Raw genomic sequence first — 17,061 nt, 5'->3', positions numbered from 1 at the left:
AAAAGGTATAGACTACGCCTCACTATACTGGCTACATCCTAATTCAGCAGTACTCAGCCTAGAAAATACTCTTGTCGCCCAAAAGACCCAAAGACAGAATCTTAAACACAAAATAATTAATATAGGTAATAATACTGTCATACACTTTATTAGCAGAAGGCCAGATTTATTAATGCAAAGGCTTCAAAATTTATCTGGAATGCAGTATAAGCATGATACACCGTATTAGTTTATAGATCCATGCGATCCCATTCAACTAGAGAAATGAGCCAGTATTTCCCCTTTCTATTTGTGAGGTTGCCAAACCTCCCCATTTCATTGCCAATCATGTGATGTTTGATTGTAGCTTCAAAGGCCTGGCTTAGAATCATGATTTTTCCAGAAAGTCTCAGACATCTCTTAAATATAAAAGTAAACTTTAGCATTCATGGTAGCCAATGGAAAAAGAAGAGTTGAAAATGTAAAGCCATAAAGGCTTCAAAAAACCCAGAATGTTAATAAGGCCTTTAAAATATTATATTCATATACCTAATAACTTGAAACCAGTCTTACTATTTGAGTTGATGCTGAGGCATGAGTTCTGAATATCAAGGGTTGGCAACATTTATTTTGGTTGGTGAAGAAGTAGCAGCATGTCTTCTCACAGCTCTGATTCTCAGTTGCTGAGTAGGGCCAGTGTACTGTGGCTCTTCTCTGCCTTCCCCTTCCTGTCTGCTCACACCGGAGAGGCATTTCTTTTGTCTTTCTTGCTCACACTATTTTGATTCCCCCTCCCTCCAATATATGCACACGCTTCCTGTCTCTAGAGAAGAAGATAATTCTTGTTCTTGGACATATGCCGTCACTGCTGACGGAAGGATTTTCTCTTTCCTTTCTGCCTTAAATTTCTAACTCTGGGCAAAGGAGGTTTATCACTCCACTCTTCTTCCACATCTGAGCTCCTGTCTTTTGAAAGGGAAAATGTAGTCCTAGTTTTCCTCTGCCTCACCTGGTGGCCAGCAGAAGTACGTCTCTGCTGCATAGCTGGCTTTGGCTATGCCAGCACTGCTAGAGCACGCTCCATCTGTTCCCAAACCATTTAACTATGTCCTCAAGGGAACTGCAGTAGCCTGTGTGCTGGGATGGGTCCTGATGGCAGGCCCTGATGGCATAGCTTGTGCCAGGGCATTAAACTGGCTTTTCTGTGGATTCATCTGCAGAGGGTCTTTCTGTGGCAGTGCCATGAGAACAATAAGTAAATAACTTCCAAGGGAAGTTACTGAGTTACTCAGTATTAATGCAGGTAGCTCTGAAGGTATGAGCAAACAGCAGAAAGAACTTCTAATGTGAATGATGTTAAGGAATTCAGCTGAGCAACTAAGAAAACGTATGTGTTCACAGTAAGCCTGACAAGTTTTCTGATGCTCTTTTTCCCTGTCCACTAAGTGCAGAAACGAACCTGGGTACATCCCCTCTCATGCTGTAACTTTACCAGGAAGCTGGCACCAGCCTCTGTGCAACTGGAAACATGGGTGGAGGATGTCTTGGATGGCATCCTGGTTCAAATGCCAGAAAGAAATACAAGCAAACATAAGGTTACAATGCTAAGGCAGCATAGGTCTATTTTAATGCTGAAGATGAATGGGGAGTGACAAAAGAATATAGATTAGCATTGGAAGAGCAATAGCACATAGACATAATTGTCTTGAATTTCCACTACAAACCTTGGGGATTAAGCACCATCAGCCTTTGACTTGGAGGTTCTCTTAGCTAGATCCCACGCTAACTCTGCAGTGAAGACATTCTCCACAGAATTTGGATTGCTTCTCTCTTACCAATCCTCTCTTCCCAGAAGAGGATTCCTCTGTTAACTCTGACTGAAAACACAACATGTAAAGCCCTGACTGAGGCTGTAATAATACAAGGCACTGGCAAAACCAGATTAAGACATATCTCCTATCCTTGTTCTGAGCTGCTTGTTCCTGATCTTGTGCTTTCATATGCAACCCTTTAGTTGACCAGCAGAACTGTCAGTGAGGATTTGCAGTGGAAGATATCACTGAACTGATCTGAGTTTAAAATAGGGTTTTTTTTATTTTTGCAGGGTTATTTTTAGCCAAGATCCATTCAGTGATCGTGTTTTTAATACATACAGGCACTCATTTATTTCATAACCTTAAGCCAATCCTTGAGTTTCTGTGCCCTGCCCACCCTTTCTGAAGTGCTTGGAATGGGAATTCTGCCGAGTGAACCCGTACTGTTTCACTGCTACGAATCTTGAATCGTTTCATACATCACAGAATATTTGAGTCAGGATTTTCACTTGCCCTGACTCAAGTACGGATGTAAAAGAGAATTAGTCTTTAGAATCAGTGTATCTTGTAAGCATTCAAAAGCATGTTTTCTTACTATTAATCAAAATCTATTAATTATAATTGATTTATTTTTAGAAATGAAATTTTGATCACTCACCAGTAGAATGAATTTTTTTTAACCTTACTCTTAAAAGGTAAAATACTTAGTTAATTTTTGAGGTTTTTTCCTCCCATCTCCAATGTGCCAGGATAGCATGGAAAATATATTTATGCCAAATCTGTATGTTTCCTACCAGTGTCTGTTTTCTCCCCCAATTATTCCACAGCTGTTTGTTTTACTAAGTGACTATATATAGAATATTCTCTAACTTCCACACAAATATGTTACAATGCAATGCAAAAAAGATACCAAACTACTCTGTAGCTAATTCAGATAATATGAATGTTAATTCAGGGAAACTCTTTGTCTTTGTTTTAATAGGAAAGACAAACGTAAAATAGCTAAATTGTCTTAACATTTTCCCCAGACATTTTTCTTAAAACAATCTGAAAACATTGCATCCCGCAGAAAACAAATGGTCTGATTGCTAATGTTCTTAGTCTTACTTATTTACTACTGGAAAGAGTTTACAATTGCAATGAAAATACCTTATCAAAATCCTATTTTTAACATCAAATGCTAGAAATTATTAAGTGACATGAAAAGTCTTCAGCCTTCAAGCGTTAAACCAACGAGGCTATATTTTATTGCACGGAGAATCTGTGTGATTCATTTTAACCAGTGAATCCCTTCTGCATAAAGGCTTTCAATGTTTCAGCCTCAATGGCTGGTAAAATATGTTCAAAAGAATAAATAAGGGGAACATGATTCTCATGTAAAATGACATTCTGGATTCCTTTAGTTAACTCAACAGAGAGCTATATTCAGCGGAGCCTATAAGACAATACTGTTGGCAGTATTTAAACACACTGCAGAAGAATAAGCAAAACGTGATCAGTAACAATAAGTTAATTTCAAGTTTAAAAAAATCAGTAAACATCACTATATACTGCATTTGGACTGACTACAAAGTGACAGTCAGCGGATTATTCCACAGATTTCTAATGCTGAAAATTCTGATGGCATTTACTAGCATAACCTTTCAACTCTGAGCACATCAATAGAAGCAGACAGTGGTTTGAAATATGATTCCTTGCAGATAGCATATCCTCATTCATCTGACTGTGGTGCTCTGTGCTCCATTGCACAAACAGCGGCTCACCCACTTCTGAGAGGACACTAATAAAAAAGGCATCAATTTTCAGCTCTAGTACTACTGTGATCTCTTTATATGTTCGACATCCAACATTAAATTAAAATGCTGTTATAAATCCTACTTTCTGAATCTGGAATGAGTGTTGGGTTTTTGTCGCATGAGACTGCAGCAAATCTTGTCAAAAGCAAGGAAGCACGTCTTGTTCACTCAGAATTAATGTTGTGGATGAAAGAAAGAGGTAAAAGAGGTTGAATATGGTGAACTGTGGGTGTCAAAGGCAGTTGGTAAAGCAGCTTTGGGGTACCAAACAGAGCATAACATTTGCTGCTTTCAATAGGTTCCTAATCAGTAATTATAATTAACAATTACTAACCACACATGAAAAACAGTTTGTTCATTATATAAAGTACTTCAAAAAAATCCTGCAAATCTTTAAATGCCTTTATTCTTCACAGTTTGGGCAATATATTCCTCTGTGCTAGACAAAACCAGTTTTGTAATAACCAGCTAAAACAGGCTAAGTGTTTTGGATCACTTCAAGACCATACAATGAAGGTTGTTACAGAGTCTCTATGCAAAATTATGCATATTGATGTTGATGTTCAGGACTTCTGTCAGCTTGTCATTTGCACTTGAGTTGTCTTAAAAGTTCTTGGGTTGGGATAGGATTTAAAAAAAAAAGGCATAAAGAAAAAATTATTAGGCACTGATGTGAAATACTGTGACAATGGCAAAATCTTTTCCTGAGCAAAAATAAAGCTGCGAACACTGAGTGCGAGAAAGAAAGCGGGCAGGATATTTCTGTTATGTAGAGGAGTGCCACATGTTTTGGAGCCTTTCAGCTGTGTCTGATAACCTCTAATGGCAGGTATCCTTTCTCCTTTAAGAGCTAAGCTAAGCTACACTGAAAAGGCAATAATAGCTTCAGCAAAGATACTGTGTCTATAGATATTTTCTCTTGTTCGGTTCATTCATAATTATGAAGAAAAGAAACAAGCTTGCCTTTTTGGGTGGGGGAGCGCCTTGAAGAGTGGTTCAATATCTGGATCGAACAGAGGAACTTTTTCCCCCTAAGGATCCTGCCTGAAGAAACCTTGACATGCACAAAGTCAGAACCTAGACAAAGTTGCCCTGGTGAGAACGATAAGGTCACCCGTGGGATTGCTGAGATTATCTCTGTCAAGCACTTGGACAGCATGCAGTCAAATGATGCATCATGCAGTCATTTTCGGGGGGGAAAAATCAATTTCTTCACCAGGTCGCTATTTGCTTTTCAAAGTGCCCTTGTAGGCCTTCACCACCAAGCATTTATCAATTTAAATGTTGTAAATTGATAATGTGCCACCATGCCTTGTACTGTTTCTGAATTATTTTGATACTTATATTTTCTTAGTGCTCTCAAAATCCTCAGAACCGCTCTATTTCAATAGAGCTCCTCCCTTGCTCACTTCTTTTAGCATGAAAGATAAGAGTAAATGAACTTTCTTATGTTGAACATTAAGGAAAAAAACTTCTTTAAAAAACACATGACCAACACAGAATTTCCCAGGCTTTTATTTACTAATTTTTAAAGGGGACAAACTATTAAAAAATTATCAATGCTAGTGCACCAATTTACTAAATGAGCAGAAATTATCATTCTACATAGTAGTATTTAATTCGGAATACTAAAACAATGACAACAACAAAAAAACCAAGCTCTTCTCTCAATTGGTTATTGTCTAGATTTGCTTAAAAAAATTGTATTTTTCCTGTGAAGTTTCTGGCTTTTGTTGTTATTTTTTTTTATTTAGATAATGGTACAGGGGGAAAATAAGGTAGAACTTACAGAATGAATGCAAGTGTCAAGATTACTTTATATTATTTTTTAAGCAAACAGAGCACAAAAGCAATCCTTTAACCATCTACTAACCTCAACTAGATTTGCATTGAAAAACAGGTAGAGCATAGAAGTTGAGATTTGTGCTTCGTAAAAGCAAAAGAAATACATGGCAGTTGCAAAGCATTCTTAACCTCCAGTGATTTATTGGCCCTCAGCCAAGTTATCAGGGGAATCTAATTCTTCTTTATTATTCAAATAAACCACATTTGGCACCATGGTTCCTTTTCAGAATAGCTTCACAAATAGACTGAGTACTGTCATTTATTTGACCTTGTACTTGTGTGCTGTAGCTATAATTTTATTTGCCATTTCATAGAACAAATGCACAGAAAGCCAAAATAAGGAGATAGGTTATGCTACTAGTAACGCAATACACATGGAATATACCTGTTGGTTTTGCCTGCTTTGTTTTAAAAAGGACAAAATCTCAACAATTTATTCTTTTCTTTCCTTCTTCATCTCTATTATCTCCTATTATGCCTGCAGCTGCACTGCTCCTTTTTAGTGAGCTCTCTTTCCAACAGGCCAATTTGCAAACCTGGTCTGTGTCCTGGACAAGTAGGAGCAAAGGTAGGAAATACTTTACTTTAAGGCGTGGACCTCACAGAGGAGAAGCAATGCATAATATCCTTGTTTGAGTACAACTGCTGGTGAGAGGTGATTAAGAACTTGTTTCCTGAAAGCAAAAGTATCCTAGCCAGCTTATCAGCCCATAATATTTTCCATTGACCCTGAAATCTCATATGTCTGACAATTTTCTCTTTTGTTCTGGATGGATTTTTCTCCCTATTTGTTACTATTTGTGTTTCAGCATATTTTTGGCCTAAGTCTCAAACACAGAGACTTTGCAAAAGAATTGAAATCTCTTAGGTAAGCACTGATACTGACTTCTAAGTGCCTGAAGGAGTGATTCGAGTGCCTCTTCAATGTCCAGATATGGTGACTCATTTTAGCCATCTACTTTTGAAATCTCATCCCATTTCTAAAAGGAACTCAGGGACTGGGTACTCAGAAAGATGGCAGTTACCCTGATATCAAAAATTACCTGCTGACTTGAAAAAGTCAGAGAATAGATATATATGAAAACAAAACATTCTTACACCACTACAGAGGAGCAGTGTAAAAAGCTGTTTGTATTGGCAAAAGGGTAAGCTACACCATCACAGGTCATGTTGTCCAACCCAGGGAAGAAATCCTGGCTGTATTGCACGTTTCTAGACATGTCTGGGTCTTCCAACAAATGCTACAGTTCCTGAAACTACTGAATACTGGAAAGTATGTTGGACTATTTCAGCTTGCCCCAAGTATAATTGAGCTATGACAATTTATACAGACTAAGGATATAACCGGGAGATTTTGGCCCATTTCTGTCGTTTTTATTCTCTTCCTTCTCTCACTCATTATTTTCAGCTAACTTTGTGTCTTTTCCTCTACTTTGAAATGCATCTGTGTTCTCTGAAACTGCTCTGATTGCAATTCCACAGTGTGGTCTAAAATCCACGTCTGCCAAACTAACTTAAAATTCTTGGTTAGCATTAGCTGGAAGATAAAGTGTTCAAAACATACATATTTATGGGTGTCTACATGCAAGGTACATTCATTGTAATGTCAAAAGAGTATTGTAATTTTTGTTTTTTGTTCAAGTATACTCTTGTTTTTGCTAAAAGTAACTTTATTATCATCATTGCCAGGCTACCTCCCAAGATATTGTTTTATCAGATTTCTTTACTATTAGCCCTGCAGCTATCTTCGAACATCAGCATCCATTTGTTTTGTACCACTGGCTCTCAATGTTCAGAAAAGAGAAAAATTGGGTTCCATGAAAAACTGTTTTCACCTGCTGAGATTCAGTACAAGAACTATTTTCCTTTAGCTGTGAGACATGAGATTTTGCTTTGCAAGTACAGAATATGTTGTACATTATTTCCATGCATACTAGTCAAAAAAGAAAAAAAACCCAACCAAACACAGATGAAGTTTCTAAGAAGTCATTTGACTAGAACGTAAGGCTCCAAAGTCAGCACTTGAAGAAGATGATTCAAATAAAAATGCTTGTAATGTACAACCAGACTTTCTGAAGTGCAAAATTACCTAGAGGTTCTCTATAAATATGTAGTTGGGGAGTATCAGGATAGGGACCTATCAATGTTTACCTGCAGTGCAAGAAATGCAACACCACATGTATCACATAGCACGATTCCAGAAATTCAGAATTCACGAGTATTTTAAGATTGTTGTAGTGCAAACAGTAGCATTTCCATGTATAGTTTGAGAAATGGTTTTATGGATAGTCTTGCTAATATTTTTTGTAACGAATAACACTTTGAATAGTAGCTACAGCATTTCTTTTGTCATTATTAATAGACCTAGCTATATAATATTATACCAAGAGAACAATACATTAAAAATAGAAATACAGTAGGCCTGAGGAGTACAAATGTCTCCATAAAGACAGAAGAGAAGAACAGCAAAAATCACAGATATTTTAGTAGATCTCAGTAGATTTCATCTATTATCGTATTAAAATCCGTAGTTCTGGTTCTGATTTTTGGTAGTTTTTCCATCAATACTTTCAGTAGTGAACGCAAGGGAATGCTTGTCCTGATATATCAAAGACTCTAACATGCAGAGACAATTGCTTTATTTATCTGAACCCTTGCTTGAAATGTATATGGGGATCAAGATGAAGTGTAAAGTCTTAACATGATGTAAGTTCAGAGTAAGGAAAGATTTACCAACTCCTATAGTTAAAAAGACAGTGGCAGAAAATGCTTTTAACAAGAGACTAGCATAGGGTTAAAGCCAAATTTTTCTTGAACAGATGATATTTCAGATGGCCACACTATTCCAGATGCATCAATTTCCTTGAAAATCCAATCCATATATGTGCATATGCTGTGCTGGCAGGAGGACTGACTGAAATGGCCAAAACCCAAGAGCTAATATTCTTTTGGCCAGAATAATGCAATTATTATTTTCCTAGCTATCAGTCTAAGCATACAGAGCCATCTGTTATGCAAAGCAAACATACACATCTCAATTACAGAAAATGCAGTTGCCTTGACAGAATTTGGATTACGCCACTAACCAGGGCTGTAAAATTTGTTTTAAGCTAGTGCATAATGGATGCCTTTCAGGAGTTTCCTAATTAGCATTTACCTGCTTAAACTAATTATCCATCCTTCTTCTTTACTGGCTTATTAAACTTCATTGGATACTATGCATAAAACAGATTAATATGAGCATAAGACAATAATAAACATTAAAGTTCCAATTCTTTACTGTATTAGCAACATGGTGGTGCACCAATTTCAAAATTTGAGATTCTTGATACTAACTCCCAAACAGATTAAGGCAGGGATTAAAGTCTATTACAAAACAAGGGACTTCAATGAGAGACAAGAATACTGATATGAGTTAGAAACGCTGTTTCCATTTCTATCATTTGGTTTGCTAAAGCCAGCACAAAATAACAATTACTGAACTTATTACAGCCAATTGCTTGCATGTTCTTTGAGGAGTTAATGAACCTCTATTCCGATTCTCACCAGATAATATTTAAAATTAGTCTTTTTCTGCACCAAATGTTAAAATTTCCCATTTCATTGCTGTTGGGGTACAGCAAAACTGACAGTTGCCAGTGCTAATAGTTGCCTCCTCATAGCAGTATGGGTCCCAATTTAAAGCAGCTGAAATAACTATTATCTCAGTTTTTCTTTTTCTCATCAGGGTGACTGCAATAGAAGTAGATTATCCTACTCTGAAAATCATCATGCAAAAATTTTCTGCTGCATTTCTAAGCACAAGCAGAAAGAAGCTACCCTTCCTAAACATTTCTGAATGCTGCAGGATTAGGAATAAACATCAACAAGCAACTTTCCCCCCACTTTTGTCCTGCCTTTTAATCTTTGAAAAACAGTTGTCAGAAATTAAATGAAAAAAACCTATTATATTTTATAAATTTGTCTTTCCATATTAGTGAGCATTTGTGAAAGCAGCAAAATGTGTCCTTGTTGGAACCCTTCCTGCAAGACATTTTAATGGTCTCTTTCAGCATTTCTTGACTCCAAATGACTCCCTGTCATCGTGTCAGCTCCCTGGATAATGCAGGGTACTCCATAAACATCCAGTAATAGGACACAAGGGAAGTACTATTAGTGTGTCCCTTTCCTATCAGGTATAGAGGTTTAAAGTTCAAAACAACTGAGAAAAGAAACTTCATTTGTTCTCAATAAATTAATAATGATCCTTCGTGGCAAAAAGTTCTCAGGCACAAGTTTGTCTTACCGCAACATCCAATACTGATAGATACGTTTTTCAATTACTTCTCAGGATGAACCAGATGCAACTTTAAATAACTAATTCAATACTCCACACAAAATACAGAAACCAAATTATTATTTCTTTAAGAATGATAAACAGAAGAACACATCATACACAATTACATTCTAGAATCAAAAGCATGTACTTACTTGGGACAGGCCTAAATAGATGGAGACAGTTTCGGAAATGTACAAAAATTTTCCTTCTTGGTTTAGTGCAAATACAAATCCATCCAGGGACTACAAAGTAAGGGGGGGGGGAAAAGTGAATAGATTAATAATAAATTCTAAATTCCATATAGAAATAAATTCAAACAAAGGCATCACAGAACAAATTGAGGAAAATGTTCTGATTTCTATGAGAGTGTTTTTAATTTGACTCCTTAAGACAATTCCTTTATATTCTGTCTACAAATTAACAAACAGCATATGAGTATATTCCAAAGTTCAAGGACTTATTGTCATGCTTACATCTGCCATATACTGTATAAAATTTATCTCATTTGCATGACAGAAGAAATACAGAAAAATAAAATGTTCTTCAATTTTTTACAGGAAGAAATAAATAAGGAAAACAAATAACCTTCCAATCAAATGGTATGTAAGAAGATCCCCCCATTCCCCAGAATCAAAGCAGAGAATTTCCACTTCCAAAAACTGAGAAAGATAAAATAAAATCCTACCATCACTCAAACCACTATGGACCTCAATAATTTGTTAATTAATTGAGGATTACACACACACACACACGCGCGCGCACGCGTGCGTGTGTGCACCCCCCCTCCCCCATTTTCCTTTTGTGAGGCAATAAACAAAGCCAATCAGCAGATTACTGCCAAATATGTTTACAGCTTAGGTCTATAGAAATGTTACGAATTTCATCCCTTTAGTGTAAAACTAGATCAGATTTTATTTTGACAGGTTCAAGTCTTTGGATGTGGTTTCCATTGCAACTGCAAAAATCAAAATACGACTACACAGATTAATGCATACCTTTTGAAACATGAGTGCAGTTAATAAACAAAGGACTATATTCTAAACTGACACACGGAGTAAATCACTGCACATCAAGACGGAAATATACCTCTAGGAATAAGAGCAAACCCTCACTAGGAAGAAACTGCCTTTCATACACTATATGTGCCTTTACTTTTATGCTTTTTATGAGGTTGATTATTGGCAAACAAGCATTCACTATTGCAAAAGTAAAATCACAAAATTACAGAAATTAAGAATGCTAAAACAACTCAGAAAATAAGAAACACCCCAAATGTTGGGATGAACAAGAAACAATCCCAAAAAATCCCATCCCAAATATCCCCTTGGGATAAAGGTATGGGTAAAGTAAAAATATAACTGTAGCATCTGAGAGATCAACCTGGTTTTGGAAGAAAACATAAGAGATGCACACAAATTTGAAGGAGCTATATGATGACAAAGTCATATAATCATTTCACTCCTTTTCAAATACAGAACAGTGACTTCTGAGGGTTTTTAATTTTTTTATTCTTCTGCTTCTTGATTAATTTCTAACGTGTTGCTGGTCAGAAGCTCTCTGGCAAGTGTTCACCCCTCTCTGATGTAGTAGGTGGTGGAATTAGTTAAAAAATCAGTGTTCTCTGAAAAAAATAAACCACATATTGGAAAACAAACCCTCACTAAAGACACTGCATTAAAGAAAGACTTTAATTTATATTTATGAATTAATAAAAATGTAAATCTGCATAGATTTCCTTCATGTAAAAACATTTATATTATGCAAGCCATTTATGGCCTCTTATAAATCATCATCATTTCTTTTCAAATGATTAACATCAGTTCCTTGAATTTTAACATCAATAACAGGTGGAAAATTTGGAACAGTGAAGTTCAAACTTAGATACATACAAGGACAATCAAAACCTTTACACATTTCATCTCCTCCACTATGTATCATTTCTTTTGCTACTGTCCTCTTTCCCTGTCACAGAAAGATCAGCAGAGTAAATCTTTAAAGGTCTTGGTTTAAGTTTTCCTGACGCTCTGTCCCATGTTCCTTTGAGGAAATTGGTTTAATCCTCTGGTAGAAATAAAGCTGAGAACTGTCACCCTGATTCCCTGGCCACCTATATATGTTCTTGCTAGAACGCCATTCTCCACAAGCAACAATAAATTGCCATACTGAATCAGACTAACGGCCTACCTGCAGTGGTCGGTTTTCCTGGGTCTGACAGTGCGTACCTAGATGCTTCAGAACAGTGTTTGAAATATCCATAATGGTTATATAGGTAATGACAAGCCTACTAGAAGTTTCTTTCTAACCTCAGGTTGTTACTAGTTGGCATGCCCATGATATGTGATATTCCTTATAATTATTTTTTTATAACTAGTGTGCTCAAGACTTTTTTTTTCTTTTTTGGAATCCTGTTATGTTCTTGGTTTAATGATATCTTGAGGAAAGAAGTTTCACAGGTTATTTGTGTATCATATAAAAACAACTTTCCTCTTCCCAGTTTTTTACATTTCCAGGCTTTTAGCATGGTCCCCTTGCTCTTTTACTCAAGAGAGTTACGTACAGTTGGAGCACATTTATGATCTGTTCTGTTTAGTACGCTGCATTACTCTGTAATTATTTAGCATATCTGGACAGAATTTTGTAAGAACAGCAAAAAATAATTCTCTGAGTCACTGATGGCTTTCCTGCTTCTTTTCTACACATCATCTTATTTAGAAATTCAGGCTTCTTAATGAAACAAAAGTTTGAAGAAAGCTTTTAGTACTGATTAGGCAGAAATATTTTCCTCAGTATTGTCTTGGAATTGGCTGAAACCAGTTTTTCTGGAAAAATATAAACAAATAAAACGACCTCTGGCTGACACAACTGTACAAAGAAATTTCAACCTTCATGGCTAACGTTTGGAAAGTCATCAGCGACTGGGAAGAGTGTTAAAGTGAGAAGTGTGAAACATCTTAAGCACTTGCTACTTTTCCATGCCATTGACTCTGAAACTCTCCTTCAGTTAAACAGTTTTAATTCTTTACCCTTTTCTTCTCTTTCTTTCTGGGAGACTTCCTTACTTTTGCCTCCGAGTTTTACAAGGGAGGTACTAAGGAGGCACCACTGATGGACTGGCAGGGCCAATGCAGCGTACCCACAACTCCTTTGGCTTCTTGCGTGACTAGTCACTTCCCGTGCCATAAAATTAGTTCATTATGCCAACTGAGACTACTAAGCCACGGTCAGTCCTTCTTTCTCCATTTCCTTTCCCTCTTCCCTGAAGTTATGCTTGGGTACAAATACTGACCGAATTCAACATGTTGTTCAATAGAGCAAAATCAGAAAGTCTATTTAATCGTATTTTGAAAAAGCCACTGATTAATAGCTAATGGAACAGCTAACTCCTTCCATGCCCAAAATACAAAGACATTAGAACAAAGGCCCCAAGTACTAAGCTCAAGTCCTAATACCTAAGAAAAATGACAATAAAAATAGGGGAAGAAATAGCCACCTTCCAATGCAAGGCAGTTCCTCCCACCCGTATGAAAGGGCTGAGATGGACCACTTTTGTGACAACATTGTTTTTCCTTATACAGGTCAAACAGTAGTTCTGAAGGACTCTCTCATTCGTTATTCATAGGTATTATTTATGAATATTTATTATTTAAGTAATGCGTGTTGAAATTTTTCAATTTTTCATAAAGCGTACGTCCTTTGTGCATGCCAAGAGAGCAGCAGACTTCAGAGAAGGTGGCAGGCAACGTAACAGAGGTTATGTTATATACTGAAGAAGAGTATGTGATACCATTGTATACTACCTATTTACAAACAATTTTGTTTTAATGAGAAATCTCTGGAAGTATTATTCATATTACCTATGTATAACTAAGGACACAAGAAATGCAAGAAGGGTACTGGATTTAGTCAGCTTTCAAACCTCTCTCTTAAAATGAGCGCCACAGTGTAATTTCCAGCCAGAATTTCCGAACAGTTTCACTGTAGTTCAAAGGCAGATAGGATTCCTGTTTCAGATGTTCCACAGTTATCATCAACTATAATATAGAAATAGGGCCTGCAAAGGTAACTGGTTTTTCATAACATGTCCTATTTTCGCTGAAGCAGAGGCCATGAATATAAAGGCAGAGCATCTTCTGTTAGGAAAATATTCTTGAGTTCATTTCTTTTTTATTTTTACAAATGAAGTTGACTGTCATAAACTCAGTCCTATCCCATCTAGTGTGGCAGCTGAAAAAGGGTCAGGGTGACCCCAATGCCAATTCTGAGCACAATCCAGTTTAAGGAAGACTGGTAACTTCTTGTTTAAACCCACACTTACTGGTTTTATGCAAAACGTGATTAAAGCTGAAGTTCCCTAGTACTTTTGATTTCAAAAAACCATTATGTATTATGCTGTTTCAATCACCACAGGCTACTTTTTAATTTTTTTTTTAACTGCCCCACTGTTTACAACAGGCGCCAATTAAGATTCTGGGGTCAAAGGGTTAATTACATCTTCTTACCCACTATGTAGAATTTTCTGATTATTAACCAAGGTTGGATTAAGATGAAACAGAACTGACACAAATGTTAATGCTTGCCCCTCCTCGAGAAGATTTATCATAATACCATGCTGAAATCTATATGCTTTCTTCAAAGCTGTCAGAGAATGAAATCTTAGAGGAAACACTAAAATAAACACTTTAAAGACATGCAAGTATCTGATCTATTGAGCCAGTCTTCTTATTCCTGAAAACTGTTCTAAACTAGCCAGGCAGGACTGATATAAGATTTCCTTTGTCACATACCAGCAAGTCAATGTGGTAGACACGAAGGAAGTGAGACTCAGATGTAAAAGTCACCAGTTACAGCACCTCTGAATAATAATGCCAATAATTATAATTTATATCCTCTGACATCAGAATAATATGAAAATGTAAAGCACATGTTTTTAACCCAAAATACTAAGTGCCTCTTACAGTATTTGTAGAATAGTGAGTTTATTTCCTCTCAGGATATGAAACCCACTGTACCACTTTGACCGAATATGCACTAATGTATAATGCATCGTACTAAATGGATTTATATTTGTCAGAGGAATTCTGTCCCAGCCATTTTTGCATATTCCCACTACAGGCAAATTTAATTCACTGGAGTCTTACTACAGTGCCCTTCTGGAGAATATCCTCATATTTCATACTATCCATGAAGTCCCTAATTCTTTTTAGTGTATTCCAATGCTGCAAAAAACCCTGTTACCCTGACCTAAACTCCAGTTAGAGTGAAGAATTACCAGTAGGCTAGGTTATTTTAATGACAGATTATTTTAAACTAAGCCTTCACCATCTGTTCCACCCCCTAATTATGAATAAGAACATATCGTACTAAATGGATTTATATTTGTCAGAGGAATTCTGTCCCAGCCATTTTTGCATATTCCCACTACAGGCAAATTTAATTCACTGGAGTCTTACTACAGTGCCCTTCTGGAGAATATCCTCATATTTCATACTATCCATGAAGTCCCTAATTCTTTTTAGTGTATTCCAATGCTGCAAAAAACCCTGTTACCCTGACCTAAACTCCAGTTAGAGTGAAGAATTACCAGTAGGCTAGGTTATTTTAATGATAGCTTATTTTAAACTAAGCCTTCACCATCTGTTCCACCCCCTAATTATGAATGCAAAAAGAACATATTTCACAATTACATCAGTAAAAAGTAAGATATACATGATTTAAATGCATGCATGTGTTCTTTGTCTAATGCAGCATGCATCTGTGATGTTTTTCTCATCATTCAGGCTCTGATCAGGAGATAGGGGCTGGGGAAGGGAATACTCCCCCTGATAAAACAGATTAATTGATATACTAAACTTTTTCCTGGCAAACAGATCATCTCAATTAGAATTTTTCACTGTTATGACATAATGATATTATAACTGCAGCTGAGCATTAATTTGAGGACAAAGCCTGTCACCAATTAGACATACAACATTCAATAACAGCAAAAAAATTTTACTCTTTTTTAGAAGAGAGGCAGTATTGGATGCAATTGACATTTACGAAAGCAAATAGTCCCTCTCTTATAATAAACATATCATTGCATAATTTATTTATTGTGTTACAGCATGGCTTAAAAACCATGATTTACTAAAGACAGCAATAAAAAAGTAAGTTTCATTTCAACATGGCAACCATTCTTGGATGGGGGGTTAAAATGAAATAAATGGCATAAACGGTGGGTAACAGAAATCAGATTCAAAGCCTCAGTGCCCATCTACTGTGCTCTCACTATTAAGATATCAGAGTAATATCCTCCAGCAACACCAACAAATATACAAAAGCATAACTACTTAGGTGGAAAATCTAACCTTGGGCTTTCACAATTAAGTACTACAAGACAGCTGGAGTATTATTCCTGGAAATAGGACTTTACATGGGATGTATATGAAACACATGAATAAAAATGAGCAACTAAAGTTTGATCATCTACTGACTTACAAAAATCTCTAAAAGCTTTACCCTGTACTTCAGTGTTTTTAATCCCTTGCAGAAAACAAAACAAAACAAAAGCCCAAATAAAATAAAAAGGCACGGGACTTATTGCAGTGTTCCCTGGGCTACAAGCTTTTTACCATTGAGTAAAAATCCCAACATCAAACACACAGAAAACCCTGTTTTCAACTCTCATACTACTGCCATTTTTTCAATCACAGCCCACCGTAACAGTTATATGGCTACATGACCATAGACTCCCTGTGAGTTAACGACACATATTTGGCAACAAAGCAACGTGTATTTGGCACCAAAACAGCTACAGTAAAAAAGATGAGGTAAGAGGACAAGCTCAAAGGATGTGGTTAGAATGGACTTTGATGCCAGCTTCCTAATTTGTCATCTTTGTGCTCTTTGCTGTGTGGTCAGGATGCAATTTATGACAACAAGGAAGTGCCAAAAAATAAATGTGTCAATAATAAGGAGGTCTGCTTTATAGCTCGAAGCCAAGAAACGAAGGAGGAAGAGTAAACTTTACTGATTCCCTTGATGCATCTTTCATCAGACTTACAGAATATGTATGTTTATGTAACCAAAGCAGCAAAAACTTGCAGGGGCAGATTTACTACTTGATTAGAAAAAACAGATTTTGTTCCAGATCAGAACCATTGCAAACGTGGAAAGTGTAGAAGAGAAAAGTTCAGAGGCAAGAATAACGTTTAAAGGTGGCAGTCGGGTTCTTAAGGTGTACTCCCAGGTTTATGTACTGATAATAGATTGACAAATGTCAGAGATGAGCCTGAGACTCACAGAAAGATTACAAATCTCTAAGCAACAG

General features: G+C 36.5%; 1 protein-coding gene across 1 annotated transcript in view; it reads right to left on the bottom strand.

The window, feature by feature from the left end:
• The window catches only part of NPAS3 (neuronal PAS domain protein 3), a gene marked incomplete at its 5' end in the record, with an annotated part of 555,595 nt that overhangs the window by 179,039 nt on the left and 359,495 nt on the right, over positions 1–17,061 (bottom strand). Inside the window, one exon of the mRNA XM_009290396.1 lies at positions 9,905–9,994. Coding sequence (XP_009288671.1) covers positions 9,905–9,994 — 90 coding nt within the window. The remainder of the gene's footprint in view (positions 1–9,904; positions 9,995–17,061) is intronic.

Source organism: Aptenodytes forsteri, unplaced genomic scaffold, assembly GCF_000699145.1.
Source record: "Aptenodytes forsteri isolate BGI_AS27 unplaced genomic scaffold, ASM69914v1 Scaffold108, whole genome shotgun sequence".
Lineage (NCBI taxonomy): Eukaryota > Metazoa > Chordata > Aves > Sphenisciformes > Spheniscidae > Aptenodytes > Aptenodytes forsteri.
This window is presented reverse-complemented; position numbering and strand designations above follow the sequence as displayed.